General features: G+C 57.6%; 5 protein-coding genes across 5 annotated transcripts; 2 read left to right on the top strand and 3 right to left on the bottom strand.

Annotated features, from left to right (window-relative positions):
* Positions 1 to 863: 863 nt before the first annotated feature.
* Positions 864 to 2,411, bottom strand: P884DRAFT_303366 (uncharacterized protein; the record flags this gene model as incomplete). Its single annotated transcript, XM_069445021.1, has 1 exon — positions 864 to 2,411. One exon carries the CDS (start codon positions 2,409 to 2,411, stop codon positions 864 to 866), a length of 1,548 nt encoding a protein of 515 aa, XP_069293683.1.
* A 691-nt stretch (positions 2,412 to 3,102) lies between these two features.
* Positions 3,103 to 4,767, bottom strand: P884DRAFT_264824 (uncharacterized protein). The gene is made up of 2 exons (XM_069441887.1): positions 3,509 to 4,767; positions 3,103 to 3,444 (listed from the first exon to the last, which is right to left on the bottom strand). The coding sequence occupies exons 1-2, from the start codon at positions 4,494 to 4,496 to the stop codon at positions 3,245 to 3,247; spliced, it is 1,188 nt and encodes a 395-aa protein (XP_069293682.1). The 5' UTR covers positions 4,497 to 4,767; the 3' UTR covers positions 3,103 to 3,244.
* A 617-nt stretch (positions 4,768 to 5,384) lies between these two features.
* Positions 5,385 to 7,364, top strand: P884DRAFT_332720 (GWT1-domain-containing protein). The gene is made up of 2 exons (XM_069445806.1): positions 5,385 to 5,691; positions 5,766 to 7,364. The coding sequence occupies exons 1-2, from the start codon at positions 5,548 to 5,550 to the stop codon at positions 7,155 to 7,157; spliced, it is 1,536 nt and encodes a 511-aa protein (XP_069293681.1). The 5' UTR covers positions 5,385 to 5,547; the 3' UTR covers positions 7,158 to 7,364.
* Positions 7,365 to 10,970: 3,606 nt separating this feature from the next.
* On the top strand, positions 10,971 to 14,652 carry P884DRAFT_232149 (uncharacterized protein). The gene is made up of 3 exons (XM_069439843.1): positions 10,971 to 11,874; positions 11,940 to 12,533; positions 12,602 to 14,652. Exons 1-3 carry the CDS (start codon positions 11,167 to 11,169, stop codon positions 14,615 to 14,617), a joined length of 3,318 nt encoding a protein of 1,105 aa, XP_069293680.1. The 5' UTR covers positions 10,971 to 11,166; the 3' UTR covers positions 14,618 to 14,652.
* A 6,162-nt stretch (positions 14,653 to 20,814) lies between these two features.
* On the bottom strand, positions 20,815 to 22,771 carry P884DRAFT_211570 (uncharacterized protein; the record flags this gene model as incomplete). Its single annotated transcript, XM_069439100.1, has 2 exons — positions 20,815 to 22,605; positions 22,691 to 22,771. The coding sequence occupies 2 exons, from the start codon at positions 22,769 to 22,771 to the stop codon at positions 20,815 to 20,817; spliced, it is 1,872 nt and encodes a 623-aa protein (XP_069293679.1).
* Between the last annotated feature and the right edge of the window lie 3,067 nt (positions 22,772 to 25,838).

The raw sequence follows: 25,838 nt of genomic DNA, 5'->3' as shown, positions 1-25,838 counted from the left end.
GGTCAGGGCAACATACTCGTACGTGCTGCGTACGCACATTGCATGGCTGAATAATGGACTATCGCTCTTCCACCCCCTTACGTCGTGGTTCGAGCGAGTTTGGGGGACAGAGCACGGTCTGGCCTCACCTCGCCGTTGTCCCGAACTGACGAGGTCAGATCCAAGGTGAAGAGTTAAGCGGCCGGGAGAAGGACCCGAAGACCGCTCCGGCATGGACGGATCCCACCAAACTTAACACATTCCGGTAATCCAGACCCGGTCTAACCATCCCCATGCTCGCCTGCCACGTGCTTAGTGTAGTGTCTCCCATCTCTGCCGAGAAGTGCGTTCCGGACGGGCCGTCCCTCTCCCGCAGAAGGCTGTGAAACACGAAAAAAAAAGGCTGCGGTGCCGAGATAGCCGGGGCAACGGCTGATCGGCGCCCCCTCAGGCGCCCCCTCAGGCGCCCCCCTTTCTCGGAGGCTGGTCTTGTGATCTCTTGGAGGGCAGCATGGGCTCCCTCACCGGTGTGGCTCGCTCGCAGGCCTGGTTGGTCTCGCTTCCCTGGTCGGTGAGAGGGAGACCAATAGAACTCGCCAGGCGAGCGGCGTGCGTCGTTTCGGCCATTGCCTCGGTAGTCGGAGCTGCCAGCAGGGGGGAAAGGGGGGGGGGGGGCACCTGCCCTCACTTAAACATGACTTTCGTTGGGCTCGCCTCGCCTCTGCTCTGCTGTGGGACGAGATATAATAAGGCAGCGCGTCTCGCCATCCTGCCCCCGCGCGCGCGGGGACTAGAGAGTAAGAAGAAACTTCCCAATCTCCCCCCCCCCTTTGCGCGCTTCCGGTTCACGCGCTCACACGCTCAGACGACCAGACGATCCCCGCCTAGTCCCCCGGTCTCGCGGCGGCGGCGGCGCCGCCCTTGTACAGCTCGGCCTCCCGCTCCGCTTCCAACCCCTTGACGAACTCGACAATCTGCAGCGCCGCCTCGAAAGCCGGCACGCATGTGACGTCCACCGTCAACCCGGGCCCGGCCGGCCTCGCCAGCTCGGGGGCGTGCCTATGCGCCCGACACTCCTCCTTCTCAACCAACCCTGGTCCAGCACCGGCACCAGCACTGGCATCAGCACCGGGGCTGGGTGAGCTCCGCGACCGCATCCTCCCGGGGTCGCCACTGCCGTCGTCGTCTTCTCTCCGTCCCTCCGTGCCCGACACTGCCTCGCCTCCTGCTGGTGGTGGTGGTGGTGGTGGTGACGACGACGACGACGGCCAAGCCAGCACGACGCCGTCCAAACTACCCAGCGCGCCCGCCCGCGAGCCACCATAACCACGACCACCACCCCCACCATAACCGCCACCCGCCGCCGCCGTGGGCGTCGAAGTCGTCGACGACATCCTCGCCGGCATCGTCCCCCTCCTCGGCCGACGCGGGCCCTCGCCGCACCGCAGCACGACGCCCGCGAACGGCCGGCCCGCCCGGGCGGCCGCCGCCTCGAAGGTGCGCAGCGCCGCCTGCCCCGCGGGGGTGTCGGGCGCGCAGGCCGGGAGGATGGCGATGCGCCGGCGGTTCGCCGGGGAGGCCAGCAGGGCCGCGAGGTTCTGGGTGCTGCAGGGTGTCGGGACGGGGAGAACCTCCTCCGTTGGGAGAGCTGCAGTCTCGGACGTCAAGGGCAGGCTGGGAAGAAGCGGGGAGGTGGTGATGTTTGTGGTGTTTGTGGTGTTTGTGGTGTTTGTGGTGTTTGTTGTTGTTGTTGTTGTTGTGGTGGTGGTGGTGGTGGTGGTAGTGGTGTTGAGAGGCCTGGTCATCATCGTCGGGAAGTGGACTGGGCAAAAAGAGACATGGTTTGTCGAGGGTGGGATGACGGTGGCAGAAGCGGGCATGAGGTCGGTAACAGAAATCGGGACGGGAGACGTGGCGGTGGTCTTGATGGCGGGCCGCGCAGCTGACGCCGGGAAGGTGGGCGTGGCTGAGGTTGTGTCGGAAGAGATGGGTCCGGAGCTGGAGGTCGCCGACGAGTAGACCGAAGGGGCGGAAGAGAAGTAGGAGAAGGAAGGTGACGATGGCAGCGGACCCAGCGTGTCGGCGTCCGGGTCGAGGTCGAAAGAGTGGTAGCGTGGATGCTCTGGAGTCAAGAGGGGTGGGCAGTGCTCGTCTCGACGGTGGTAATTGTGTCTGGACATGCGTCCGGCGTCGCGGTAGCAGTTATCGCCGCCGGCGCTAGTCTCCCGTCCGACGCTGCGGACATCAATGAGCAGAGACTTGTCCTTACCCAGGAGAAGCGTCAGACACTCGGCTACCGTCTCTTTTCCGACGCCGTGCCAACCGTTAATGTACACCAGCGGTGCTGGGGCCGGGTCCATCGGCCGGCGGAAGATGTCAGGGGCCGAGCGGGAGGCGACCAGGGGAGGGCGGCGGTTGGGAACGCCGCTCATCGGGATGATTCTCTCAATTGACTACCGCTCCAGCAGTATGACGGTAGGCCCAATGGTCGGCTTCGCGCTCGATCTCGCATTCGGCGAAATCACAACGGTGGACGGTGTCCATGGCGATAAATAAAAGCCTGAGAAAGTAGAGGATTCGCAGGCTAAGCCCGTGATTCGCTCCCATTCATTCTGATATAAGCACAGCGCAGGGGCGCGGGTCCCTGTGGTTTTAGAATGAGGGGAATTTGTGGGATATGGATCTGGCCAAGCCGCCTCGGCTATCGACTTGACTCAGGTTCTTGGCTCCTCCGAGACGTGGAGGATCAACCTTTTGGAGACCGGATGGCCGACTTGGGACATCGACCTGGAGATCAGGGATCGGGGGGGCGAAAAGCTTAAGGTAACTTCCACGAGCCTCCGCGGAGGCCCGCGGCTTTTCCAAGAAGCACGCCTTTCCAGGAGCATCCTAGTCTGGGTCTGGCAGGGAAGCCATAAGGTACTTGAACACCTCTTGACACAGACGGAGCAGACATGCCGGGTCAGCTTGACTTGTGCGGACGGAAAGGCAAACGCGGGCTCTCACTATTGGGCAGAACGTATTTCGGCTTCAAAAAAAAAAAAAAAAAAAAAAAAAAAAAAAAAAAAAAAAAAAAAAAAAAAAAAAAAAAAAAAAAAAAAAAAAAAAACCACTGCGTAAGTCCAGAAAAAAGCCGGTCATTACAAAATGTATTCCCGTACACGTGAGGGTCGGGCAAGGAGTCAAAGCAAGGATGCCGCCCCAGGCCGGGTGGGCGATGACGGCAGAGCAGAACAACAATGTCGTACACCCCCGCCCTCGTGTTTCACACTTTACCCCCCAAGTACATTATGTTTTGCTTGATGGCTTCGGTGAGCTCTTCCTGACCAGTGTAAGCATATGCCACCGTCCTCGCCCATACTTCTGGGTGGGGTAGAGGGACATCGATTATGTCACCCTTAGCAACAAGCCCCGAGTATATGAGGGCGGCCAGGACGGGGAAGAAGGCGATTGCATATTTTCTGTCTGTCGCGCAAGCTTCGTTAGTGCTTATCCATAAGGTAGTCATAGCAGCCCTGGAAGCGCTTACGAATCGGCATTGTATATGTGTTTCGAACAGGGGACTTGCCAACCCCCAACGTGGATCTGGCGCTTTCTCCTGTAGATGAGCGCCGCCGACCCGTGGGGAGGGGCCACCCGTTGGTAATCTCAGTGGACGACCTCTGTGATCCTGCCGACACGGCCGACGGCTCCGGGATTGTCGCCCTGAGGCTATCCATGTCGAACTCTCGCCGAAGCAGGAACGGCTTTCGATTCGGCGCGCACGGTTTCACGAGCGCACGGATCGTGACCTTGCTCCCGCCACCGGACGGCTGTTCTGTTACTGCGGTTGCCTGATCGGTCGAGAAGTTGTCGCTGTGCCTCCGAAGCGCAACGGCCGCCACGAAGCAGTCAGCGATGGGGCCGTTATCAAGGTAGAGGTGGCCCCAATTGCGCAAGGCTTCCCGGGCTTGTTGGCTGTTGCATCGCCCATTCGCAAGCGCTGGTGCCAGCGACTGGCGGTGGCCATCAGCAGGGCTGGCGGATGTCAGCGTTTGTTGCGATAGCTGACCGGGCACGCCATTGAGCAGTATCTCTCTTGTCTGGGACGCGATGGTTTGGGTTTCCGGGCTCTGCAGGAAGCCGGGAGATCGCGGCGATGGCGCTGGAGAGCGAGGCAAGGGCGAGCTGGTAGTTGGGTGTCGAGCGCTCAAGGCATGCTGCTCAGAGATGGGCGATAGTGGGCGGGCCGTAGTTGGTGACTGCTGGGATTCGCGCCTCCCACGGTGGTCCAGCCGGCCCAGCCTGTCCACAAGAGCTCGCTCGTGCGCTCTCATAATGTGATCATAGCTGGGCGACGCTGGGTATAAGGGGCTGGGCAAGGTCAACGAAGAAGAGTAGAGAGGGTTTGTTGCCGAATCCGGCATGGTCCTGGGGCAGGAAAGTTCCTGGTCGCGACGATCGCCGCGGCCAGTCAGGACCGGAGGCAACTCGGGCCGGGCTCGAGTTTGTGTCTCCATGCCGGAGTTGCTGGGCATCGTTCTGTCCTTCTCTCAGATGACTCTTGCCACAGTCTGGTTTGGTGCAGTGGTGAACAACCTTGTTGGTGTCGGGCAGGATCTCCGAGGTGTTTGGGGTAACATGCCGGCGACGACGAGGTCGGCGGCACAGCCCGGGTTGCTATGCTGCTTTTGTATCACCTCCTTTCCCCGGTCGATGAGCGAATGCCGCCCTAAAAGCAGGCCTCGGTGAGTCAAGCAGAAGCAGCGGCGCAAGACAAAGGTCTGGGCGAACCATCAGTCTGCGGGCAGACAAAGACGACCTGCAGGACTTTTAGCAATCGTATGCCACACTCCCAGGGCGTCATCACGGCCTCTGTGATGTGCAGTCTCCCGGCATAGCCCGGGCTGGCGAACAAAGAAAGCGCCACTGGCAAAAATCTGTTTGCAACATTCTGAACTTCGGAGCCGAGGTCCGGAATGACCGAGTTCACCTAGATTTCCTAGCCTTTGTAGTTGCCGGTAGTGCAGGTCGAGGGTTGTAGTAAAAAGAAAGCTGTCGGGGGAGCTTGTATCGCTTTTACCCGAGCCTTGATCTAGCTCACAGCATGAGGTGGGAAAAAATTTATGTTCGGAGGGTAGAGCATTTCTCAAGCGAATATGGTAGGTAGTACCTACTATGTAATCCGTACTTGTATACCTAAGATGGGGTGAAAGCACATGGGAGGAGCCTGCCAATGTCTGGAATGTGACGGGCAGTGGCTCTGGGGGTCTGGGCAGCCTGGGAATCTCCGAGGTTTGTCATTGGCTGAACTGGCCACCTTGGGGACCAGCGATTTCCTCTCGCCAGGAAGCCGCAAGCTGGCATCGCCAGAGCTAGCATCCGGAAACTCCACCATCACTTCTCATTCAAGATCCTTTCTGCCGGGTTCCGACACCTTCCTTCCTTATCCCAAGATCCGTGCTGCCGGACTGCTTACCATTGGGAACATGTTTTAGAAGATTGGCCACCAATCTTTCTCTTTGACACACGCCTGGGCCCCTATCTCTAATCCCTCCCCAATTCATTTCCTCCCTCTCATTTTGGACCATGGCAAGCCTGGCCAACAATCTGGCCAACGACCTGGCGGAAGCAGGGCAAGCGCCGAGCTATAAGCAGCTGAAGGAGGACTTTGTCTCGAACCTTACTGGAGGATCAGTCGCAGAGATTGCTCAAGTCTGCGCCGTGGCACCGGTATGAGCTGTCGGACGGAATTTATCACACGAAGCCATCATGACCACACGTCGCTGATCAACTAATTGTCCCAGGTTGTCTCGCTTCTGTGGTCCGTCCTGCAGACCCGGCAGGACTTCTTCAAGCAGTACAGTGCACTGCCCTTTGCCGTCGACTTCCTCCTCAATGTAGGCGCTCTCCTGCTCTCAGTCACGCTCTACTCGAGCGTGCCTCTCCTCCTCAATATCCTCCTTCTGTTGCCCGCCGCGCTGGTGTATCTCGGCTTCGCCGACAGCCCCTCGGCGCGCAGGAAGAAACCCCAGCTGCCGCCCAATGCCCAGTCCAAGACATCACCGGGCCCGCCCGGTGTCGTGTCCACCAAGCCCTTCCTGACCCACTACCGCGGCAACATGCTGGTCGTCACCTGCATATGCATCCTCGCCGTCGACTTTCGCCTGTTTCCTCGCCGGTTCGCAAAGGTGGAAACCTGGGGCACTTCTCTGATGGACATGGGCGTCGGGTCCTTCGTCTTCTCCGCCGGCATCGTCGCCTCCCGGGCCGTCCTCAAGGAGCGCGCCGACGGCAAACCGACATCCCTGGGCACTCGGCTGATGCGGTCGCTGCGGCACTCTGTGCCACTCCTTGCTCTGGGAGTCGTGAGGCTGCTCAGCGTGAAGGGCCTGGATTATGCTGAGCATGTTACCGAGTATGGAGTGCACTGGAACTTCTTCTTTACTTTGGGATTCTTGCCGCCTTTTGTGGCCCTGTTTCAGGCGGCGCTCAAGCTGGTGCCGTCATATGCTGGCCTAGCCCTCCTTCTCGGCATCTCGTACCAGGCTGCTCTGGAAAGCACAGGGCTGAAGGCCTACGTGCTCACCGCGCCGCGAACCGATCTCCTCTCGATGAACAGGGAGGGCATCTTCAGCTTCTGGGGGTACCTCGCCATCTTCCTCGCCGGTCAGGACATGGGAATGCTCGTCTTGCCGAGAACCTTCAGCCCCCGGGGCGGGATTTGGACGACCCGCTCCAAGCGCACCACGCTCGTAGTCACCCTAGCCGGGTGGTCGGTCGTTTGGATGATCCTCTACCTCCTCTGCACCAACTACAAATACGGCGCGGGGCTGACGGTGTCCCGGAGGCTGGCGAACCTGCCTTACATCCTGTGGGTTGTCGCATTCAACAGCACTCTCGTGTTGGCCTTTTGTCTCGTCGACGTGTTCCTCTTCCCGGGTTTCTACAGGGCGCAGGACGTCAAGTCGGAGAGGGAAGCCTACGAGACGGCGACGAGCCGCGTGCTGAGGGCGTATAACCGCAACGGTCTGCTCATCTTCCTGCTGGCCAATCTATTGACGGGGCTGGTCAACATGACGGTGCCCACGCTGGATGTAGGCAGGCTCGGGACCATGGGCATCTTGCTTGGGTATATGGCTATTTTGACCAGCGTTGCCGTCGGGCTAGACATGCGCGACATCACCATCAAGCTATAGATGAGGTACTCCTGTGCTACCTCTTATTGACCTTTTTTTTGCTTTTTCTTCTTCGTTTTTCTTGCTTATTTTCTTGATTTTCTTGGTGATACGCCCCTATATTTGGCGCCACTGGATCATTTCGGGTTTCATGCATGTAGCTGGGTGAGACAAGCGCGTTCGCAGCAAGTGTCAAGCATACTAGAGATACGGAATAAGTACTTCGACTATCGCTTGTTCTGCAAACTTTGAATTGTTTTCACAAAGTTGCTTTTAGTTACTATAACGCGGGCTTTTTGCCATCGACATGACCACAGAGGACAATTGGAGGATTGTCGGTCATCAGCTTCGAGGGAGCCATGGTGGCCGTTTTAGTGATGCCTGTCCCGAATTAGCCATCGGTAGACTTATCCGTGTCTGGCCGTTGACAGGCAGACGGATAGTTACGGGACATACATGCGACGGTAATTTATGAGGTGAAACTGTGCATTGGATATTCAACAAGTGCTCGATTTCTTGTTTGCGAGATCTTGTTCCTCGAGCGAGCGTATTCCATGCACTAGTGTATGTCCAGCACGGATTACAGGCCACATTTTAACCTGGTACGTGTGCATCTGCTGCTGCTGTGGCCGCCAAACGCCAAGTCCTCTTGTGCAGTTTTTAGGCCTACACACCCCGTTCAAATACGGCTCGAGCCAGAAATCAGGGGAGTTCAACACCCAATACTAGCCCTCCCCCTACATACGCGTAACAGGTATATAGATAGCTATATACTTCAAGATACGTAGATTCTAACTATACTACCCAATTAATAATATAGGCAATACGTCTAGAGATATTAATAGTTAAGTAATACCTACTATTTCGTCAGAAAGATGCTAAAAAATGCCGAGAAATGTTTTAGACCTTTACAAAGCCTAAAAACTACATTGTTATCAATATCTCTACGAGTATTGCCCGTACTATCAATTAGGTAACATAGTCAGAATCTACGTATCTTAAAGTATATAGCTATCTATACGCGCGCAATGTATTGGGAGTAGGCTTCTATTGAGTGTTGAATGTATGCTGAGCTTCTTGCTGGCTCTATCTAATTCGGCGTCAAATTTGGGGGTGTGCGGCCACTGGCTTCTGCTCCAGAGGGGACTTGGGGGTTTGGCGGCCACAGTGGTTGTATGCATGCTAGTGTTGCTGCTGCAAGGGACGAAAGAGGTACCGGGCGCTGCCCCTGTCATTGCCGTTCGGTTATCCCGGTTTTTGGGCGTTCGGTCCTGAACCTGCTGTGATGGGCAAGGCGGACAGACTAACTAATGCAGGTGTAACTATCCCGGGTCGCCATGCAAACTAGTTATCGGATGATGGGAAGTTGTCCTGTTGCGCGTAATGCATTTGCATGTACGCAGTAGTGCACGAGTAGTAAGTAGTTATTCCGTACCTGATGTTCATACGTGCCTTGCTTCTGGAATTCCCGTGCTGTCTCTTCCAGGCAAGGGGACCCCGCTGGTAGATCAGCCGCAGTCCCGAGACTGACGACGGTTACCCTGTTAGGATCCTGGGAGCTGTCGACAAGTCGACGGCGTTGCTGGTTTTGGATCGTCGTGGGGATGCCCGTAAGCTTGCTGATCCCTGTGTCTCCGATATGCACTTCATCTCCGACGTCAATGCCTTCGCGCGACGTCTTCGACTACTCCCTACTCTCCTACTCTCCTCCGCTTGCTGGTTCGATACATAATCCTTTAACATTGGTTCAGGAAGTAACTACGAATTAGCTACTGCCAAACTATTTACTCCGAACATGTGAGGAAAGGTTCCTTCTAGCACTTCCGGAACGGGAAATTTTTCTCCTGACCGACTTACAGTACCAAACCACTCACCGCTCGAGGAATTGTTCATGTTCAAGACCCAAGCTCCTGCTGTAGTTAATGCGCATCTTCGCCCTTTTTCTCGAGGTAACTTGGGCTCGTTTCCTACAAGTACTCGTGTTGGAAGTGGGCTGTTTCCCTTCTTGTTGAAAGCCCGAACGGTCCCACTGCATTGCGAGCAAAGACTCCTGGACCCACCCTTCAGGAATCCCGCATCCCCCTTAGCTCAGGCACGGAGCCGCTAGCGGAATATCCGCATAGGGCCTTTTGTACGGACTACCACTACGTATTAGTGTGGTGTAGGGTCAGCACGCACAGTACCGGTTGAATGGCTGCTTGGCATTGCACCAGGAAACACGAAACAAGTTCCTGCTTCTACAAGATCCAATCGACGCCGCATAAATTTCCCAGATACCAGACGAGAGGACTGCTTCCGGGTTCCATGAAGAGGAATGACTGGGCAACGCAGCGTGATAGTGATGTGATGTTGACCCGAGATGCAGGCCGTTGAGGTTAGGCTGCAGGCTGTTTGATTGAGATCAATTCGCCGCTGCGAGCTTGGTCGGTCCGAGGATGGCGGTTGTGGACGAACTGGATATTTTCGAAATACGCAGTAGCTAGTACTGAGGTAGAGAGGGCCGTTGGGGATCACGTGTGATCAGATGGCTTCTTGCATTCCCCGAGCTCTAGTTTGATTTGTAACGCCGCGAGACAGGCCAATGCTTGTTGACGACGACGACGCGACACAGCTCCAGGTTTGCCAACGTGCAAGACACAATAGCTTGTTCTTAGTCAAGCGCGTGAAGTGGAAAATTAAAGGGTCTCAGGAAGAAACAGGTCTAGGCCCGGGACGCGTCTGACCAGCAGAGCATTTTTGCCCACAAACGCACCAAGTAACCAACCGCTTCTCGACGCGGCCTGGAGCAACGCGACGCCCTGGAACTGGGGGGCCCGAAATTTTAATCGTGCTGTACACTTCATACGTCAACAGTTAACTGTCCAACTTCCTACCGAACTTACAAGTACTGCTTGTGTTTGAATGTACGGATTACTGTACTACGTTTGTACTTCGTAGGGTGTTCAACTAGCGTACGCCTCGCGGCATAAGTTGGCCAACAAAGCAGGTGTGCAACAGAGGAGGACCAGGATAGGTAGGCACGTCCAGCCCCAGTTTGGAAACGGGCAGCGTTGGATGGAGCGCCAAAACATCGCCCGCATAGACAACAGACCCATTGGCTCTCTCCGATCCCAGCTGCTCGACCCTTTCGTTCCCAGCACCTCACCACACCGCCCTCTTCATCCCCCCTCCCCTCTCCCCACCCTCCTCTCCCCCCTCTCCACCGTCGCGCGACGGGAGATCGATCCGCACGGAGCACAGGGCAACCCGCCGACTTCCAAGACTCTGCCGTGTCCCGAGTCCGCCCCCGAGCTTTTTTTTTTTTTCCAGGGCGCATTGTCTTGCGGGTTGCGGCGCAAGTAAACACGGCCTACCCTCGGGGCTGCGTCTCTTTGCATGGTTTTGGTTGACCTACTGCGCAGGGTTCTTAGCACGTCGCGCTCCCACAACCTCGACGTTACCACCTCGCCATCGCATCTGCGCGTTTACGCCTGACGACGGGGCGGATCAGTCAATCAGCATAGATTCCTCGGCACCGAATCGCAGTGCACAATGAGAGTCGAATTGGTCCATTGATAGCTTATACGGCCAATCGCGCTCGGCGTTCTTTTCCATCTTTCTTCCTACGCACGCAAACAGCCTCGGACGGAGCTTCACGGGCGCTGCATCGCCCTACAAAAAAAGTCGGCGCTTGCACTGGGCAAGGCTCCCCTTCAGCCCGCCCGCCCAATCACCCTGCTTCTTCGTCTTATCACACTCGCCCGGACACCGGGAAAAAGCACCCCGTAGAGCGCTCTACGCACTTTGCTCCCGGCATCCTCTGCGCATCTGCGGAGTCGAATATTGCTCAGCACTCCGGCCCCCAAAACCGGCACCCCTAGCATCCGATAACAGAGCTCCCGTCTGCCGGGCTAGCCACTTCCGACACGGGACGGGCCCCGACTATCATGCAAATCAGCAGCCATCGGGAACACTACCGGCATCGTTCTCCCGACTTCTCCTTCGCAGACCTAGCGCCGACGACCACGTTTGACAAGGCTCCAACTCTACAATGAGCTCCCGAGCCGCCGCAGTCGCTTCGCCCGTCTCACTTTCTGCGGCCTCGGCGACCGGTTCACCCGACCTACAATTCGCGGATCGAGGGCGGAACATGCCTGCCGCCGTCCCTCCGCGGACGTCGAGCTCCCGACGCGCCCAGCCGACCGAGCGCCTCGCTGACCCGCACCGCCGAACCTACGCCGATTCCAGCCGCGACGCGAATGGCAGGATAGAATCACCCGATCAGGGCTCCCGCAGCCGGCGAAACCAACCGCCGCACGACCAATACGGCACAAACGGCACAAATGGCACGAGCGGCACCCGCGACGCCCGTCAGAACCCGTCGTCGACCGCGCAAGCTCGCTCGCCGCCCCCGAACAACTCGCACTCGACGAGCGGGCCGTCGAGGGAGACGAGTGAGATCCTGAATAGCATCTTGATATCCCAACCCGAAGTCGACATTGAGCGAGAGAAGCAGCGCATGGCCTTGGCTCAACCACAGCACCAGTCCACAGACGATCAAGACGAAGATGCGGCCCCGCCCCCCGTCGTCGCCACCGCTGACCCGGCAGACGAGACCAGGCGAGGCGGAAGAAGTCGCCATGACCACTCCAGGCGGGAGAAGCAGACCAAGTTTGGCGAGTTCATCCTGGGAAATACCATTGGCGAGGGAGAGTTTGGCAAAGTCAAACTCGGCTGGAAGCAAGAAGGAGGCGTGCAGGTACGTTTCGCTGTTTCTCGCACCCAGCACCCCCACGCTGCCCAGACTAACGAAGCCCGCCTCAGGTCGCCATCAAACTCATCAAGAAGGACCAAGTGGGCAACAACCCTACGCGCATGGCCAAGATCATGCGCGAGGTAGCCATCCTGAAACAGTTAACCCATCCGAACATCGTCCGGCTCCACAAGATGGAGGAGTCGGATAGGCACTACGGAATCGTGCTCGAATACGCCTCCGGCGGCGAGCTCTTCGACTACATCCTGAATCACCGGTACCTCAAGGACAACGCTGCGCGGCGCTTGTTCGCCCAGCTCGTCTCCGGAGTCGGGTACTTGCACAAGAAGGGTATAGTGCACCGCGACCTGAAGCTGGAGAACCTCCTGCTCGACCGCAACCGCAACATCATCATCACGGATTTCGGTTTCGCCAACACGTTCGACCCGAACGAGGAGCTGACCGAGGAGGAGGAGATGAACCTGACGGATCGCGAATTCGTCAAGCGCATGGGGCTGGACAAGATCAAGCCGAACGGCACGCGAAAAGGCGACTTGATGCAGACCAGCTGCGGCAGCCCCTGCTACGCGGCACCGGAGCTCGTAGTGAGCGACTCGCTCTACACCGGACGGAAGGTCGATGTGTGGAGCTGCGGTGTCATTCTGGTAAGTTGACCCGGCTATAAGCGGTGCGGACAATTCCGATGTACTGATGCCGGCGCCCTGCCTCTCAGTACGCAATGTTGGCCGGCTATCTCCCGTTCGACGACGACCCAGCAAACCCCGAAGGGGACAACATCAACCTCCTTTATAAGTACATTGTAAACACCCCGCTCACCTTTCCCGAGTATGTCACCCCTCACGCGCGCGATCTCTTGCGGAGGATCCTCGTTCCGAACCCGCGTAAGAGGGCCGACCTGTTCGAAGTCGCCCGTCACAGCTGGCTAAGCGAGTACGCCCATGTCGTCGAGTTCATCACGTCGAGCACGACGAGTCCCAAGGACATCCAAAACACTACGGTGCCCCCGGAAGACGACGATATCCCCACCCTCGCCCGAAGCGCATCGGTGCGCGAGTCGTCAAGAAAGACGGCCGTCTCGCCCGCATTTGGTGGTCTCCTCAGCAAGCAGGGCACTATCGATTCCGATGCCGAGGCTGCCGCGTATGCCAAGCAGCAAAGAGATAACAAGCGCCGCACGGTGCAGGTGGAATACGTCGCCCCGAGTACGGCCACGCAGCGCGGCGAACCGTCGGGCACTCAAGCGTCGACCAGCCGTGCCGGTGCCGCGTCGGGGACCCGAGGCGATGCTGACATTGCAGACGCCGGCTCGTTGTCGTCACCCAAGGAGAAGCCTTTGCCTCCTCAAAGTATCTCGACTGGGGCAGACCCGTACGGGAAGACGCCTGTCGCATCAAGGAAGCCGCCGAGCACCCATCACAACGCGAACTCTGCCGCCCCCGCCCTCGCCCCCGCCCCCGCCGCGGCGCCCCCGCCCGCCATCCGGACTGGACGCGAGGGCCCCCCTCCGTCGACGGTTCTCGGTTCCTCAACCAACAGGCCCTCAACCGAGGGCTCTCTGCAGTCGGCCGGCTCAAGAGGCCCAGGGGCTGGCAAGAGATCCTCGTACAGCCAGCCGGTGCCTCCCGAAGTCGCCGATACGAATGCCCAGGGGAGAATTCAGCAGCCACAGAGGAGTGGGAGCAGCTACGGAATCCCTACCTCAGCATCGCAACCCCAGACTCGGGAATTCGGGCGGCCGAGCATCAGCCAGCCGTCCAAATTTGCTCGTCTCTCTGGCTTCCCTTCCGAGACAACTGGAGCCGGCATCAGCAGCGCCCAGGGCGGCGAGGTCAAGGGTCACAAGCGATCCAGCACGATAGGCGAGATCGGCGGCAAGCTCTTTGGCCGGAGCGGGTCGTTGTTTGGCGGCAGAGGCCGCAAACGGGCGGAGCAGCAAGCGGGCGGGGAGAAGGGCAAGAAATACCCGCCTATCAGCATGAACAACACCCTCGCGGGGGGGGACGAAGCCCGGCAGTCAATGGACTCGAAGCGCTCGAGAAGGTCCTTCTCTATCGGCCTTGGCAAGAAGACGTCGGGCAGCCTCGCGGGCTCCCAAAAGTCCCACGAGAAGCATGCAAGGCGTTTTTCGTTCATCCCGGCGTCCTTCTCGCTCAAGGCGATCGGCATTGGCAAAGAGGACACCAACCCGCAGCTCGACTCGCAACAGGACCTGCCCATCCAGGAACCGCCAACAACCGGTGACGACCAGCATGGGCATTACGGGGAGCAAGACGTCGGCGGAGACCAGCACGTCGAAGCGTCCACTTTGGATGGCATGTACGCACAGCTTCATGAACCGCGCATGTCGGCCGACTTATACGGGCGTTATCAGCAGTACGACTCCAACGGGTTCGGGCAGCCGTCTGCTAGTCAGGGGTTCATTCCGGCCACGATGTTGAGCGACGGCTCGGACGCGTCGGTGGACAACGTGCGCCGCCCGGCAGGGTCTGCGCCGCAACTTCCTCCGCTCTCACACCTAGGGCAAGAAGCGGGCTATGACTCGCGGCGGGTCGCTGGCGGAACTAAGACCGGCCGCGGCGTGTTGCAGAAGAACAAGCGGTTCGTCGACGCTTGGGAGACGGATGCGTATGCTCGCGGACATGACCACTCGGGGAGCAGCGGTCCGGCGAGGAAAGTTATGGACTTTTTCAGGAGGAGAGGGAAGGCTAGGGCCGGCGAGATGAGCTAAGCTTACGGTACTGGTCGACCTTGGTGACCTTGGTGGTTTTTGGGGGGGGGGGGGGGGGGGGGAGGGACCAACAAAAGGCCATGTATCCCTTTGCATGTATCAGATCTCCCCCACCCCTCGCTTATCGGGCCATGTTGCCGGTTGTTCCACCGAACAAGAGTCACAACGGAGGGCGTTGAAGGCTTTCAGCGGTGTCGGGTATGACAGGAACGTTGAGAGGGGCCGAGGAATCCGACCAAGTCACGCCATGGAGGTGGGGAGGGAGAAGGCTGCACCAGATGGGACACAGCCAGCCGTTGCATCTCGCAGCTCTGCACGTCTTGTTTCGATATGTCTTTGTGTTGGGATGGGGAACGGAACGATACCTGCCGTGTTTTTCTCTCTCGCAAAGGAGTTTTTTTTTTCCCCTCGACTTTCTTTTTCTCTCTTTCCCTCTTGTTCAAACGCAATATATTGCTCTTGTAATACAACGGCGCTCGGGTGGGTAAAGTCGTCGGGATGACCGGGCACACATTCATCTCAGTTCGCATAAGCAATGGTACTATGGGCAATCCCGCAAGAAGAGCGCCGCAATGAAATCGGAGTGAGGCGAAATATGACGAGCAGGGACGTTGCCTGGTTTTAATATCGCGGTTTGTTTTTAAGAGGTTGTTTTTGGTTCGCGGGTAAATGTCTGTTTACATGGATTGATTCGCAAACTGCAGTGTTCAGTTCCTCATTCCATTTATCTTATCCCTGTTGCTTCAACCGGGCTACTGCTGCTGGTTGGCCTTTATTTCACATCTGGGAGGTGCTGGATGGCCGGAAAGCATGAAAGAGTCTCGGTATGGCATGTAGCACGGAGTACGGAATATTTTGGATGGCGGGCAAGACCTCTAGAGGGGGAAGGCAGTTTATGTAAAGTACGGAGTACAGAACACCTCACATCTTGCATGTAATCGTATTGTTGTTGCTAGCGTTAGGCATGATTCGAGTATGTGCTTGCATAGTAAGAATGAATACCTTTCCATACGTAGTATACTATGTACGGATTACATACGAAGGCATAGCACTTAAAATCAGTTCAAAGTGCGATCCACACACCTCTCTAACTATAACTGACTCGGGATCGTTACTACGTGCGCAAGATGCTGCAATTCCCGATCTAGGTGGCCCCTTCTCCCATCCGGACGCTTGGCACTTGCTGCCTGGCCCACGTGAAGACGCGACAGCAACACTCCCGCGCTTCCTGCCTCCATTTTAACACCGCGACAGTCCGCGTTTCTTCCGGGTCGACATTGACGACGGCAGATACGGAAGCGCCGCTACCGACAACCTTATGCTTCTGTTCCGACCAGTCTCCGTCCGGTCGTCGATCAATCCCGATATCCAAAGAGATCAGCTTCGGACAATCTTGTATTAAAAAAAAAAAAAAAAAAAAAAAAAAGAAGAAGAAGAAGAAGCGACGACCTCTAGGCTCTTAAGAGTACTAGAACTACATGGAATAGCTTCGTGGTGTCCCGGCTTAGGCCTCGTTCGCCCTGCAGCATCGCAATGTCGAGGGTAGAGAAGCTATCCATTCTCGGTGTGCGCTCCTTCGGGCCTCAGCACCAAGAAACCATCGCCTTTAACAGTCCGCTGACCTTGATCGTCGGCTACAACGGTTCGGGGAAGACAGTGGGTTCTCGTCTAGTTGGATTAGGGCCCGGCCGTAGCTGACGTTGCATGCGCCGGGTAGACCATCATTGAATGCCTCAAGTATGCCACCACCGGCGAGCTCCCGCCCAACAGTAAGGGTGGCGCCTTCATTCACGACCCGACCCTCGCCGGCGAGAAGGACGTCCGCGCCCAAGTCAAAGTATCGTTCCGATCGACCGTCGGCGAGTCCTACGTCGTCACGCGCAACGTCCAGCTTCTGGTGAAGAAGAACGTAAGATCGCAGAAGACATTGGAGGGGAGCTTGCTGCTGCGCAACAACGGAGAGCGGCATGTCATCTCCACCCGGGTCGCAGAGCTGGACAAGCTCGTCCCCGAGAAGCTCGGCGTATCCCCGGCGATCCTGGACACCGTCATCTTCTGCCACCAGGAAGACTCGCTGTGGCCAATGAGCGAGCCCGCCGCCCTCAAGAAGCGCTTCGACGAGATCTTCGAGGCCATGAAGTACACCAAGGTCATCGACAACCTCAAAGTCCTCCGCAAGAAGAAGGGCGAGGAGCTGCGGGAGCTCAAGTTGCAGGAGGCCCAGGACAAGGCGAACAAGGAGAGGGCGGACAAGGTCAACAAGCTGATGGCGCAGCTGACCCGGGAGATCGCCGAAGGGCAAGAGAAGTACAAGGAGCTGACGAGGCAGATGGACGAGGAGGAGGCCCGAATCAAGGCCAAGCACGAACAGGCGAACAGCTTCTTGAGGATCGTGAATGATCTTCAGACAAAAACCGAGAAGCTCGAGTACAAGAGAGAGGCGATTCGGGAGCTGCGCAGCCGCATCGAGGAGTCGTCCGAGACGGATCAGGTCTTGAAGAATACTCTGGACGAGTACGAGCAGACGATTGAAAGAATCGTGGCCGACAGGGACAGGAAAGCCGCGCAGTTCCACCAGCTTCAGGACGAACTCAAATCGGCCCGAGAGCAACACACCGTCAAGGCTTCCGAGCAGGGCAAGCACCAATCCGACAAGGACAAGTACGAGCGCCAGCTCGTCACCCGGGAGCGCATGATCCACGAGGCTGCTACTCGGCACGAGATTCGGGGCTACGATGGAGACTTGGATGACGGGAGGATAGCCGCGTTTTACGAACGGATCCAGAAGAGCTTGAACGACAAGAAGCGAGAGTTGGAACGCCTCCAGCGCGACAATGCCGAGGAGCTCGACAAGAAGTCTGCCGTCATCACGGAGCACGAGACCCGGAAGTCGTCGCTTATTCGAGATAGAACATCGGCGAAGCAGCGCATCATCGCGGTCGGCAAGGAATCGGCCATCACCCAGGGCGAGCTGAGCAGCCTGGACATTGACGAAGGAGCAGAGGCCATGCTTCGGGCCGAGATGAAAGAGCTCGAGGCCAGGATTGAGACAGCCAAGGCGGAGGAACAAGCATCAGACTTGGACGCGCAGATCAAGACGGTCAACGACGACATCTGGAACCTCGAAGCCCAGTCGGCCAAGCTCGGCCGCGAGCTCGTCGAGTGCACGAGGCTTGCATCCGAGCGAGCCCAGCTCGACCTGCGGAAGAAACAACTGAGCGAACGCCAACGAGAGTTGGAGATCCTCAAAAAGACGTGGAGTGAACAGCTCTCCGCCCTGGTCGGAGACGACTGGCAGCCGGAGACTCTCGAGGCAGACTTCCAGAGCGCACTCAAGCGCCAGAACGAGGTTGTGGACGGGTGCAGGAAGCGAAAGGACGCCACGCAGCAGGAGCTGAAGCAGGTCGAGTACAAGCTCTCCAGCGCCCGCGAGCGGCACGCCAAACTCTCCGCGGACAGGGAGAACTGCAAACGCGCGGTCACGAAAGCCCTAAAAGACGTCCGAAATCCAGAATCGCCGCCTATCGAGGACTACACGAAGGAATTGGAGGCCATCGAGGCCGAACTAAGCCAAACCGAGACGGATCTGAAGTTGTACGACGAGATGAAGAAGCACTACGCAAGCATCAAGGACCGGGCCGTGCGGTTCAACAAATGCTACTATTGCGAGCGCGATTTCAAGGACCAGCCCGCCGCGAAATCAAGGCTCTTGGAGAAGATAGCAAAGAAGCTCAACGACGAGGACAAGCAAGAGCTGATGGAGGACCAGGTCCACTTCACGGAGCAGATCAGAATTCTCAAGTCCGTGCGCGCTCAATACGACAGCTACCGGCGGCTGGAGGCCGAGTTGCCACCCCTGGTCAAGGAGGTCGACTTGCTTTCCTCCCAGAGGGACGAGCTGGTCCGCCGCCTGGAAGACCAGGACCTCGCCTTTAGAGAGGCGGAAGATAAGCGGCAGGAGGTGGACGCGCTGGGCAAGAATGTCCTCAAGATATCCCAGACACACAAAGATATTATGGAGGCCGAAAGACAGGTGGAGAGGTCGCAGAAGTCGTCAACCATCGCGATGCGGAGCCCGGACGAGATCAATGAGGAACAGACCGCTTGCGCCGAGCAGATCCGAAATGCCCAGGCCAAGCTCGGTAAGCTCACCACAGACAGGCAGCGCTTGAAGGATCTGGCCTCGCAGCTCGAAGTCGAGAGGCTCGAGCTTCGCCACAAGATCAGCGATGCCGCTCAGAAACTGGATCGGAAAAGGAGCCTCCAGGAGTCGATTCGGAGGTTCAAGGAGGAGCAGAACCGTCTACGAGAATCGGTCCAGGAGGCCGACAAGGAACTCGAGCTGCTCGAGCCGGAGATTGCGAGCGCACGCGCCGCTCTCGAGGAAGTCCGCCAGCAAGGGCGGGCCAAGGAGCAGAAGGTCGCGGAGGAGCGAGATAGCATCGCCACCACGCTGAGCGAGCTCAAGATGGTCAACACCGAGATCCAGGAGTATCTCGACCGCGGCGGCCCTTCCAATCTGGCCTCGAACCAACGCGCCATTGCCAGCTTAGAGGCCGCCATCGCTAGCATCGAGAGCGAGATGAAAGATCTGACGGTGCAGATCAACAAGCTGAACAAGGAGATCGACAACAGCGACGCCAAGAAGCGAAACATTGCCGACAATCTGACGTACCGCAAGAACCTCCGCGAGTGCAAAGCGCTCGAGGAAGAGATTGCCGAGCTCAAATCTCGCAACGCCCAAGAGGACTACGACCGCCTCATCCAGGAAGCCCGCTACCTCGAGACGCGCCGCAGCAAGCTCACGGCCGATCGCGAACGTCTCGTCGGCTCGCTGACGACCAAGGATGACGAGTTCAGCCGGCTCGACGAGGAGTACACGCTCGAGCTCAAGGACGCCAAGGCCAAGTACAAAGAGTCCCACATCAAGGTCGAGACGACCAAGGCGGCCATCGAGGACCTCGGCCGCGGCACTGCCGCCCTGGACCACGCCATCATGCGCTACCACTCTCTGAAGATGGAGGAGATCAACCGCACCATTGGCGAGCTGTGGCAGAGCACATACCAGGGCACCGACATCGACACGATCCAGATCCGGTCCGACGTCGAGGCCGGCACGGGATCGGGGGCCGGCAAGCGCAACTACAACTACCGCGTGTCCATGGTCAAGGGCGACACCGAGATGGACATGCGCGGCCGGTGCAGCGCGGGCCAGAAGGTGCTGGCCAGCATCATCATCCGGCTCGCGCTGGCCGAGTCGTTCGGCGTCAACTGCGGCCTCATCGCCCTTGACGAGCCCACCACCAATCTCGACAGCGACAACATCCGCAGCCTGGCCGAGAGCCTGCACGGCATCATCAAGGCTCGCCGCTCCCAGGGCAACCTGCAGATCATTGTCATCACGCACGACGAGGAGTTCCTGAAGCACATGCAGTGCAGCGACTTCTGCGACGATTTCTACCGCGTCAAGAGGGACGAGAAGCAGAACAGCGTTATCGTCCGGGAGAGTATCACGAGGATCATGGAGTAAGAGAGGCAAGGCTAAGGCCGAATGACGGGGGTGTTTTGGTTTCTTTTTTTCTTTTCTTTTCTTTTCTTTCTTTATGTTTGCTATGCTGAATGCCGAATGTACCAGAGAATCAAGAGAGAAGGCGAGGTCGGCATCTACGACAAGACGGGGTGTGGGTTGAGACACGAAAAAAGGGTGCATGTGTCTTCAGGGGACTTAGCTGCGGAGAAAATACCTTGAAGAATAAATAGGATATCCCGTCTTCGTCGCTTCATGACCGTCGAGGCACTCAATTTTAAGTTCTAACATGATTGATGCAACCGGCCGCGCCCTGAAGCATATTCCCCCCCAGCTGTGCCAACCTGTCGGAAACCCCGATCCGCTCTCTCTGTAGTTACCAAGAAGCCTTCACTGGACCTCATATAACACTGCACTAGAAATTTTTTTTTTTTAAAAAAAAAAAGCCATAGATAGCATCGCTCGACAATCCCAACGTCCATCATTGGCATTGGCTATTGCCTACGCTTGCTCCGGCGATGGACCTCAACCGTGGACAGAAGAGAGAGGCCTCACTCCTCACTCCCTAAGCCAGCGAGAGAGGCGGATCGAGAGAAATCTAAACTATCTGGACCCAGTCAAGTAGTAGCTGCTATCTGCGCCGCCTCATCCAGCAAAACAGCGGGCAGCACTAGCCGCCGGCCTGTTTCTTTTCGGTGCCCGACTCGGGATCGCCTTGTTTCGCCGTCGACGGCTTTCCACCATCCGCCTCCGGAGTGGCTGCGGCGGGGCCATCCGCCGTTCTCGAAGCCCCAACGGTGGTGGTGGTATCCCCCGTAGCCGCCAGCGGCTCCTCTTCGCGTGCGCCATCGCCGGCATCATGGAGGAGGACGTCCCCCTCCGCGTCACGGTTCGGGTCGGCTTTGGCCTCGGGCTCGTCCGAGAGAGTGCGGCCGGTGCCCTGGCCAGAATGCTGCTGCTGCTGCTGCTGCTGCTGCTGCTCTGCAGCTCCCCCCCCTTGATCTCGGCCCTGGCCCTTGCTTGCCGAGGCAGGGGGCTGTTCGCCCTCCTTTCTCCGCTTCGCCGGGGACGCCGGTTCCGGGTGCTCGCCCGCCTCGCGCTTGGGGCTGCGGGGGACGATCTCGCTTCCTTCGGGACTGCCGCTGGCGCGGTTGCCCCGTTCTTGCTGGCTCGGGGGCGACTGCACCCTCCGCCCGACTGCGGCGGCCACGTCGATCCCCTGCACGTCCATCGGGCTGCCGCCGGCGCCGGCGATGTAGCTCGCCGTCGCGGCGCTCTGGGGGCCCGTGTCGGCAAGACCAATCTCTTGCGGTCCGCGCGCGTGTGGGACCTCTTCTTCTTCGTCGCCCTCGTCCTCGTCCTCGTCCTCGTCCGCGCCTTCGGTCATGGTGGCGTCTTCGGCTGCCGTGCCGCCCGCACCGTGCTGTGCTTGGATCGACGCCTGGCGTTGTTGCCTGTTGAGCTGGTTCAGCGGCACGAGGCCGGCGCGCTGTTCCTGGCGCAGCAGCTCGCCCTGGGTGACGCTGCGCTGGGTGACCAGGGCAACGCCGGCGCCGGCGCCGGTGGACGGGATGCCGTTCACCGAGATCGAGACGGTCTCGATGCTCCCGATACCGTTGGGTCCCTCTATGGTCTCTGTGCTCTCCGTTAGAACCCGGCCGTCAAGGTGGCCGTTCTGCCTCTGTTGTTGTTTCTGTTTCTGTTGTTGTTGTTGTTGTTGCTGCTGCTGCTGCTGCTGCTGCTGGAGCTCGAGCTGCTGGGCCGGGTTCCCGTTCGTCGACAGCGGGGATGAGCCGCCCGCGTCGCTGTCCTCGTCGCTATCGCTTCCGTTTGCCGTGCCAGCCAGCCACGGAATCGGCGTTAACAGAGCACCACCCAGTGCCTCATCCGAGCCGAGGGCGCTCGCCGCCACGGTGGCGTTGGAGAGATCGCCTGTGCCGCTGCCACCGGCACCGTTCGCCAGCAGAGACATGGCACCCACGTCAGGGATCGCCGGTGGAAGGGGATATATATTGGCGCCGCTGGTTACGTGGACGACACGATCGAGGGCATGTAGATACGGCACCAGGTGGCGGTAGTGCTGCCGCGGGCGGAGCACCAACTCGGCGAGTCTCTGTATCGTGTGTGGCGGGTATTGAGAGAAGTCGGTGCGCAAGACGGTTAGAATCTCATCAAGCATATCGGCTATGGGCTTTGGGAGGGCGGCAGGAGCTGCGGGCTGCTGTTGAGCCGGGCCGCTCGATGCTGTCGCCAACGAGGCACCCCTAGAGGCTGCTGGGGAGGACGGGCCGACATTCTCCTTATTTGTCCCTTGTGATGACGATGCTTCTGCTTGATTTGTGGCCTCAAAGGGGTCCGAGGAAGGGAGCGGGGCGAGGAAGCGTGGGGAGGGAGGTCTCGCAGGTTGGTTTGACGTCGGCGTCGGCGGGATGGCGGGGATGGGAAACTCGGTGTGTGCGATCTGCAATGATGGCAAGGCCAGAGCCGGCCCAGGTCAGCCTCGTTGACCAAGTAGGTACCTAGGCAGAAGCAGGTCGGGGTTTCACTTTTTCAATTCGCGCCAGAACGGTCGGGAGCAGCTCTGGCCAGGCCGAACTGGAGGTCGCATCGAAAATGTCAGCTCCCATTCATCATTGCTCGCCGCAACGGGCGCCTACGGCGGGCAAGGCGAAAACAAATACTCACTAGTCCATAGAACCATCCGCCGCAGCCTTGATCAGAATGTCGTCGCCGGGTTCCGTCGCCATCGCGGTTCTGGCGTCGCGGTGGGGTGAATGCGACGGGGTGTAGGGGACGAGTGTAGGTTTAGTTAGCCGCGTAAGGTGTCGCTAATAACGGCGCGTCTGTTAGTTACGTTACGGCCCGAAAGAAGAAACTGCTCAAGGAAAAAGGCCTGGTCCAGACTGGAAAGCTTGGCGGGCAAAGGTGATGGGCAATGCTGCTGTTGTTAGCGTCAGAGGCAGCAAAAATGCCCCGCAAGGTTCTCCGCTGGAAGCTGCAGGGCCGTGCTGCGGGCGCATGTAACGAACAGTGCAATACCTTAGCCCCGGGTGCTCTCTGCGTTCTTTACATAAGCACCGACAAACACAGGTTCAAAAGATCGATATCATTCATGCCTGTACGCAACTCTCCCTCCGGATTGGCTAAGGTAGGTACAAGTAGGTTACCTTACTCGCCTTGAGTAGGTCCATATGTCCAAGTAAGCATCCGAGGTACTAACCGTATCTCCCTTTCTCCGTAGTACGATAGACAAAGGCTTCATTCCGATAGACATAACAATCATTTTCCATGTCTCTTCCCGGTCTTCCTTTCCACTCGTTTCTTATTTTCTACGCGGCCGTCTTAGTAGTGTAGAAGATAAACTATCCAGAGTTCGACCGAACTGTACTGGCCCATGCCGCCGGCGACCGAGCGATCGCTCTTAAAAGACTTCGAACCATCAACTAGAACAGACTCGATCGCGTTCTTGAACACGCTTCTCTCTGATTCAACGCTACTGTCAAAGTAATCCGTATATTGCTCGCATTATTCTGAGGTTCATTCTCTTCAAAGATCCAAAAAAAAAAAAGAAAGGAAAAGAAAAAAAAGGAAAAACAAGTGAAGAAACACGCCACTGGCCGAGCCAACCTCAGCAAAGCGCGGGCGGATCGACCGCTAGCTACACTCCAGCCGCGATCGCCGATCTGCTGTAACTGGAGAGCCTTATCAAAGCCTTGTCCTGATCGACCTTCTGGGCTCATCGTACTCCGTGATGTCGATTTATCACGATCGTCCAGGAATTATCTTACGTTACTTATAGAGTGATATTTGGTGAGCAAGCGATGCTGACCTAGAGCAGCCTTCAATGTCTTGTTGTCGCCTTCTCACGGAAGCTGGCCTGTGGTGCATGTGGTGCATGGAGAGCGATGGTGAACTACGACTGCACGCCCACGAAAAACTACGGATTACTTGTTGCTCCGCGTATCCCAAAACAAAAAAACGTAGCCGTGGCCGTGGCCCACTTGGTCTGCCCAGACCCGCAGTTCTTCAGGCTTCAACCTTGCTGACTCTCTGAGGCCGCATTTCGGCAGAGGTTCAAGAACGGGGTTGATGATTGGTCTGACATATCCCGTATGAAGTTGGACTTGGCAAGAAGGATGGCCGCGTTTTTTTTACACGAGCTTGGAGACTTGCTGCTCGGAAGTGTGATCGAATACCCTGCCCAGTGCTTGAAGTTCCGAAGCAGGGGCTCGATTCCGAAAGTGAAGTGACAAGGCGAATAACTAACGTTAACGGCGCAACTATGGAATATGCCCTATGTATCCGTACAGACCTATGTACGGAGTATACAAGCACATCCATACATGCATCGGCTGGGCCAATACGCCCACGTGGTTTCAGCTTCAAAAAAGAGATTCCGCAGGCTGAATGGTCAGGGTAGTCGAACCTCTGTGACTTGACCTGCACGATAAACAGTTTCAGAGTCAATTGGAACCTAATGTCCTGGTAAGGTAGTGGGTAGTTAGTGTTGGGCTGCGGAAGACGGGAACGCTAGTTATGGATAGTGTAAATTGTTTGCGAAAACCACCCCGTGCCTGCAAGAAGCATAGTTATTTCGTACTTCATACTGTGATGGTCGCCCGAAACGCCTTGTGGAGCTAGTGCAGGCTCCTGAAAACCTCCACTCATAACGTTACAGCAAAGTGCAGCAATCCTCATCCACAATTGTCGATGGTCTAGTGTACTTGCGGTCCTGTAATCCGTACTGGGTAGCTTTCTTTTTCTTATGTATGATGTCGCTATCAGACAAAGGATGGGGATTAACACAGTAGTGTAGACAGCGGCAAACCTACGAGCCCATACGGATATGTGGCCGTGGATCCCACAATGGCAGGGACCCTGTCGTATCGGGCGAGACCTGCACAGCCATGATGAATCCGGCCAAGCTTGCCTGAAGTGGTGCTTGGCCCAGTCGTGGTCGGCAGACAGTCTCGATCGCGGTCCCACGCGATAACCATCCTGCCTGGGCTGCGACATCAGACCCCAGGGCAGCAGACCCTGTCGCATCCCGACTTCTCTCTTCCGCATTTGGTAGTGTTGACGGTCTAGAAATGCTCATTCCGAGAGCGCGGCTTTTTGTAACCTCTTCGATTTCCTCCAGGCCATTCAGGTATTCCATCCAAAATACGAAGTACTTCGTACCACACACAGTGAATTTTTACGGAGCAGTTGTACGGAGTAAGGATGAGTTAGTTACTCGAGCATGCTCCTCTTCCCGCAACAAACCCGTAACTAGCCCGTGGCTTGGATCCACCTTCCCCTGTCGCTCTGTTCCCCCCGGCTGACGAAGACCCCGGTGAGGTGCAGAGCTTGGCCAACGGCCTCCGCAAATTGGAACCCCAGCAATCGTGAGCATCCTCAGCCAAGTCCTCGAGGTCGAACACTTCGACTCCTCAGCGTGTTTCAGCCCTGCTCTCTACCCGCGGAATCCAAGGCACAACAACCCCCCAATCGTTACAACAAAATTTGCCCATCCGCACAACCAAATCGGTAGGCGTGGGCAGACAAGAGAAAACAGAAGAACAACTCGAACACGTACGGCCAACGCTCCATCTCCCTAACACGGTTAGCGACGCCTGTCCTTTTCCTTTCTCTCCACCAGACCATCCTCAGCGAAACCCCCCTCCCCCCTCCTCCCAAGAAAAAAGAAAGAAA

The sequence above is a fragment of the Thermothelomyces heterothallicus genome (assembly GCF_042370625.1).
Source record: "Thermothelomyces heterothallicus CBS 202.75 unplaced genomic scaffold P884_scaffold_37, whole genome shotgun sequence".
NCBI classification, from domain to species: domain Eukaryota; kingdom Fungi; phylum Ascomycota; class Sordariomycetes; order Sordariales; family Chaetomiaceae; genus Thermothelomyces; species Thermothelomyces heterothallicus.
Note: the sequence above shows the minus strand (reverse complement) of the source record. Positions and strands in the feature narration are given on the sequence as shown.

Excerpts from the sequence above, each read along its gene's own strand:
- P884DRAFT_332720 (XM_069445806.1), top strand. The coding sequence starts at position 5,548 with ATGGCAAGCCTGGCCAACAATCTGGCCAACGACCTGGCGGAAGCAGGG. Across the intron at positions 5,692-5,765 it reads AAGTCTGCGCCGTGGCACCG|GTTGTCTCGCTTCTGTGGTC; the intron begins GTATGAGCTGTC and ends TAATTGTCCCAG.
- P884DRAFT_232149 (XM_069439843.1), top strand. The coding sequence starts at position 11,167 with ATGAGCTCCCGAGCCGCCGCAGTCGCTTCGCCCGTCTCACTTTCTGCG. Across the intron at positions 11,875-11,939 it reads AGCAAGAAGGAGGCGTGCAG|GTCGCCATCAAACTCATCAA; the intron begins GTACGTTTCGCT and ends AGCCCGCCTCAG. Across the intron at positions 12,534-12,601 it reads GGAGCTGCGGTGTCATTCTG|TACGCAATGTTGGCCGGCTA; the intron begins GTAAGTTGACCC and ends CCTGCCTCTCAG.
- P884DRAFT_264824 (XM_069441887.1), bottom strand. The coding sequence starts at position 4,496 with ATGCCCAGCAACTCCGGCATGGAGACACAAACTCGAGCCCGGCCCGAG. Across the intron at positions 3,445-3,508 it reads CACATATACAATGCCGATTC|ACAGAAAATATGCAATCGCC; the intron begins GTAAGCGCTTCC and ends CTTGCGCGACAG.